Below are 6,000 nucleotides of genomic sequence, written 5' to 3' on the forward strand. Positions count from 1 at the left end.
TTGAGAATGCTGTAGCTACACTTATGCGGAAGCATATATTGTTTAATCCCTGAAATTGTGGCACATGGCCTGACTAAGCACAAACAAGCCCCTTTAGGTGCACATTTTTTCTGGCGCATGTCAGACACAATGCAGCCGTGACACAAAACTGGCGCAGACACTTTATAAATACATGTGCAAGCAGTTTGCACATTCTTTCTAGTGTAAAGTCAGACAGAAAACTGGTGCAAACACTTTAATAAATTTGGGCCAGAGTCTTATTTATTTTAGGATTCTTATTATTGGTTGTCACTAGTATGGATGCATTAATTAATGGAGTAGGGCAGTGGTGGCGAACCTATGGCACTGGTGCCAGAGGTGGCACTCAGAGCCCTCTATATGGGCACCCTTGCCATCACCCCAGAACTGGTTTTGCCAGACAGGACTCAAGGCCTCTTGCAATCACAGGCAGCCTAGGACACTAGAAGGAAGCTACAATGATAGCCCAAACTTCTTCTCCTTCTTTCTACTGAATTGGTGTCCTCAGGTGCCTATACAATTTAAGCCTGTGACAGAGCAAGGAGTAATAAGCTCCTGCTTAAATTGTGGCTTTGGCACTTTGCAAAAAATATGTGAGTTTTGGTTGTAGTTTGGCACTCTGTGTCTAAAAGGTTTGCCGTTACTGGAGTAGGGTATAATTCATGTTTTGGTAACAATTTATTTGAGGGTCCCAGTTTAGATCTTAGTGAATAGGGTATAAGTAACATTATAGATCAGAATTTATTTAAGGGTTCTAGCTTAAATCTTAAAGGAAATCTACCATGAGATTTACTGATGGTAGACCACTTACAGTGACATGTGTTTCTTTTTATGCCTTTTCTGGATTGGTCATTTATATAGCCATGGATTCCCTGTGTTTGTAATAAGAAGCTTTTAAAAATATTCAAATGTGCCTGAAGGGCTCTCAGGGAGTCTACTGAGACACTGCGGGGTCTGCCGTGACTAAATTATGTTCGCCCCACTCTGTTCCATGTCTGCTGATCACAGGTAAAGAGTTGGTGACGTAAGCCGGCTCTCTGCAAATCTTGTGCAAGCTACTGAGCCAACGTACGTTGCTGGCTCTCTGCCAGGTATAGGGGAGAGCGGAGTGGGGAATATTGAATATTTTTAAAAGCTTCTTTTTTCGCTAAAATGGGATCCACAGCTATAAAAAGGAAAGGGCATACAGAGATGGTAGACAAGTTACCGTTACAGGTGTATCTCTCTATGCCCTTTTTGTAATGGTCCTTTTAATAGTGATGGACCCGCTGTTTTTGTAAAAAGAAACTTGATAAGTTACTGCAACTCAATCTGTAGGAGATTTTTTTTTTTTACCATAGACACTTTTCAACCCACCTCCCCCACCAAAAAAAAATAAATTCTAGATCAGATGCATATAGTGTAGAATAATTATACACTCCTTAATACTAGTAGGGACATATCATTGCAGTTTCATTAACTTTCTGCCTTTAATGTCTCCCCTTGTGCAAGATTTGCAGAGATCCGGTGATGTTGGTAGGTGGACACAGAGCCAGGTGCGGGTGTACTTAATTTACGGCAGAGCCTGCAGGGTCTCGGATGACACCCCCAGAGCCCTTCAGGCTTATTTGAATATTGAATATCTTTACAAAAACAAGGGATCCATGGCAATAAAAAGGATTGTTACAGAAAGACTATTAAGAGATACCACTGTAAGTGGTCTACCATCAGTAAATCTCATGATAGATTTCTTTTACTGAGTTTAAGGTTATCTGCACACGTTACAGATTGTCATGTGGAAAATCTGTATTAAAATCTGCATCCAATATGCACAATTTTTATGTGCGTTTTTCGATTTTTTTTCAGTTTTGTCCAATTAGTAGTGCATTTATTTGGTGTACTTTTATGCAGATTTTCTGAATGAGCTTTTTCTCTTTGCGTTATTTTCTGAGGCCTTAAAGGAGTTGTCTAGAGGTGGAAATACATGGCTTCTTTCTTCCCAAAAGAGCATCACGACTGACCTTAGTATGTGCTGTTATTGCAGCTCAAATGTATAGAGATTAATGAAATTGCAATACCACAAACTGCCACATAATACATATTCAGGAGAGGATATGTTTTGATGTCTTTTCAGAATTAACTTATGTTAATTCAACAAATAATAGTTTGCAAAACAGTAGCAAGGGGATGTATTTACTCTTGGTGCTGCATATCCCTAGAATTTTTCAGAAAGGTAGAGTACACAGTACAGCCCTACTACAACTCTGGTTGCTTCTGGCTTCAGCTGGTCTTAAAAATTATAGAGAGACCTAAAGGATATAATGTTCGCAATACTAAGCATCCAATAGATATTCTATAAATGTGGTCAAAAAGGACTGATGGATCCTGGGATCAGAATTTTTTAATTGGGGCAATACAATTGTTACCATACAAGACAAACATCAATATTCCACTACTGGAATGATAGACTGATGATGGCTATTGCTGCCATTAGATAAGCTGACCCAGGGACTGAATCATGTAGGAGGAGCTATTGATGGATACTACTCAAGTAATTGGAGAGGCCAGCATCACTGTGTTCAAAGCCATCGATGAGAGTTACACATCTCATTGAATACTGGTATATGTGACTGAATAGATAGCTTAAGGCTAAACTGTTTATTAATATGGCTTTTATACGATCAATTTTAAACAAAATTTGTCTGTACAGATGATTCTACATACTTTTGTAGGAAATAAAGAGCCATCCTCCAATCAATAATAGCCTCGTCCTCGCACTGAAGACAATGCATTTCTATTGATTTCAATGCACAGTATTTTTTTCCTGCAAAAGTAATAATGAGTATCTTTAAATTTTAAAAAAATTATACATATATATATATATATATATATACAGAGAAATCAGCAGCACTCCATTCTTTGGATCTATTCACAAGGAGGATCGCCATACTACGTTGGCTTGAACCCAGGATTAAGTGCTGCTCTGGACTTTGTATATATATATAATTGTATATATATGTAATTATAGATATTATATTATCTATAGTATGCATTGTCTGTTTTCACATACTTTCTACTGTCCTATATTTCTGTATCTTTTTTATGTATCAGGTTAATTTCTGAAATGATCAGAGGGTATTGTGCCAGAGCATGAGCATAAATAAGTTCATGGTGTATATCCTTTTAGATAAGAGTTGGTGTATATTTATCTACATATGACTGTATATCCCATTGAACAAGATTGCTAGTATGTATAGGATGTCGTAATGTACAGTAATTTTAGTCGCTTAACGTCCCTGCTCCATAATGAGCAAGAAGTACCCAGGAATACTGTCTTCATGAGTATTTACTCATAGACCATATATGATCTCAAATAAACATTATACATAATTTATACTGTATTCATTCCCAGTAAAAACTATCGGTAATTCATATGCAGAAGTAAAAGAGCAGAAGGTGGGGTAGTGAGGAAGCATCTATAAACATTCAATGACGTATTCCACACACATAACAAAGACATCAGGTAATACACAATGTGGCCACTATCTACTGCAGTATCTGCATAATGTATCCTACTGTTCTATCCTCAGCTTAGTCATAAATGTTAAAGTTAGGGGATTGGCTAAGGCAATGATTGGAGTTCTATGTGTGGTCCCATATTAGGAGCAAAATGATGGTTAACCATAATACATCTCTATTATGGTGATTGCTCTCCCTTTATAAATCCTTTGTAACTGCACCCTTCATATGGTTTAATTGTTCATTGTAGAAAAGTCCATTAAAATGTACAATTTCCATCCCACACATTCACGGCCTTGTTTGTGTTAGATTTGCAGTGTAATGAGAAGGACATACATTATTAATACTTAGAAGCTTGCACTTGAGAATGAGCAGTACCTGGGCTCTTATATCAGCCATCAACTAGAACATGTGATAGACACACAAATAACAGCCTGTAAGGGTTAACCCTGCACTGGTCTCCTTTCTGACAGTGGTAAAAGTGCCTTAGGACAGCAGCCCTTGCTAGACATGAATATTCCTCTGGGCACTATAACCTCTACCTCACCAGCAGATGTGATCTGAAAATCACTGACAAAGGCAAGAAGTGAATTAAAATCTGAGGTCAGCAAATGGTCACTGACTAATGACAATCCCCCCAGAGATGAGAACAATATCATATGACACCCCAGACATTTGATTGTGTTCACCCCTTTACCCTTCTGATGATGGAGGATGGAGATACAAGCAGCCATAGGTTGTCACCTGTAAAGGGGCCATATTATACTACTGTGTGTACAATGGTCGGCACTAAGGATGGGCAACCTCTAGGTATGGCATCTTCCCATTACACAGGTTGGGTTACACTTGGCAGCAGGGATGGAGATGGAGAAGTAGAGTTGGGTTATGGTTGGTGCCCATTATAGAATTTGGAAGATGTCTTTCCCAAACTTACCTGCCCTTTAACTAGGCTGGCCGCAAACTGTCTCATGACGGCTTCCACCGTGTAGGCACTGGACCATCCCCTGGGGGTGAGAAGCTCCATGCATATAGCTCCCCCATCCAGCACATAGCCATTCTCCAGCCTGGGGCTCAGCACCCTCATGAAAGGTGGGGAGAAGGGAAAGTTGTCCGGGAAGGTAAGGTTGAGCAGGATGTACTCGGTGTTGGTCTCCTTCATGTCCTGCCACAGGGTGGAGTCCTTGTCCACCTGGTGCAGCTTGACATTCCAGTCAAAGAGACTGTCATCCACCAGCTCCACGGAGATGAAGTGGTCGCTCAGTTTGCGGATGTCTTGGAGTTCCTTCATGAGGCGCCGGCTCCTCACCTGGGTGCAGTGCTGCCTGTTGGGGGGCATGAGGGGTTGCAGCGAGGAGCCCCCGCTCTGCTTGTTGCCCCCTCCCGCACTGCCTCCCCCCTGCTGTGTGATGGTGGGAGTGCTGGTCTCCTTGGCGGGGCCGTGCTTGTCCTTATGGCACTGTTCGGTCTTCTTGCCCTTGCTCTCAGCCTCGGTGGAGGTATTACTGCAGCAGCAGCCGCCGCCGCTGCCCCCGCCGCTGCTGCCCCCTCCTGCCGAGCCTCCTTGCTGCTTGTTGCTGCTGTTCTTGCCCTTCTTCAGGGAGCCCTGCTGGTTGCGGTGGTGGTGGTGATGCTTGGGGTCCTCCGTATCCCTGTCATGAAGACGTATCAGTCCTATTTTCCGCAGCAGTGTGGCCATTTTCCAAGGTCTCTTGTATGTACAATGCGAGGCTGCTAGTGATGGAGCGAGGAGTCGGTGCCGCAGATAGCACTCTCTATACAATCAGATCACCATCACAGGTGACACATAATCCTGCGACCTACAATGACACTTCACCAACAAGCGCTCGACGCATGGACGCTGTGCATCGCTCCGGTGCCACGATCGTCCAGATGCCGTCTGTCCAATCCCCTACAGATGTGGACGTGCAGTCATTGCCATCCGCTGCGCATCCTTCATCCTAGCAGCCGTCCTGCATGCTGTGTGCTGCAGTGAGATAGTCCTGATCCCTGCCAGTCCTAGCTCTTCTGTCTCTTATCTGCAGCCCTCACAATGGAGGGGGGAGGGCAGCTCTGGAGGTGGGAGGAGGAGGGGGAAGGAGCACTGCAGCTCACATGGAAGCAGCAGGCAGCCCGTACACACCAATACATAAACCTCACAGGAATACACATCAGCACCAACACAGAGATCATACACTATTCCCCCTCCACGAGATACTACAGCATGAAATATCACCCCACTGATACTAAGACACTATAGGAAATGACAAATACACCTTATGATCTTCTCATTAATAAAAATACACAACAAATAAAATGTGGACATTGTGACATATACAGAGGGGATGTGGCCATTACTATCCAGAAAATAACAATCTTACATTCTAACAATAGGAACTATATGTGCACCATTGGCCATAGCTCCCATACATTCTATATCCTCCGCCCCCTATGTGCACGTCACCAGGCCCCGCCCCTGGGCTCAGT

The 6,000-nt window shown here is 42.7% G+C and overlaps 1 protein-coding gene across 1 annotated transcript in view; it reads right to left on the reverse strand.

Annotated features, from left to right (window-relative positions):
• UBE2QL1 (ubiquitin conjugating enzyme E2 QL1) overlaps nucleotides 1-5,586 on the reverse strand; it is a 47,501-nt gene extending 41,915 nt beyond the window's left edge. Inside the window, exon 1 of the mRNA XM_072152799.1 lies at nucleotides 4,451-5,586. Coding sequence (XP_072008900.1) covers nucleotides 4,451-5,212 — 762 coding nt within the window. The 5' untranslated portion in view covers nucleotides 5,213-5,586. The remainder of the gene's footprint in view (nucleotides 1-4,450) is intronic.
• Between the last annotated feature and the right edge of the window lie 414 nt (nucleotides 5,587-6,000).

This window comes from Engystomops pustulosus, chromosome 5 (genome assembly GCF_040894005.1).
Source record: "Engystomops pustulosus chromosome 5, aEngPut4.maternal, whole genome shotgun sequence".
In the NCBI taxonomy this organism is placed as follows: Eukaryota; Metazoa; Chordata; class Amphibia; order Anura; family Leptodactylidae; genus Engystomops; species Engystomops pustulosus.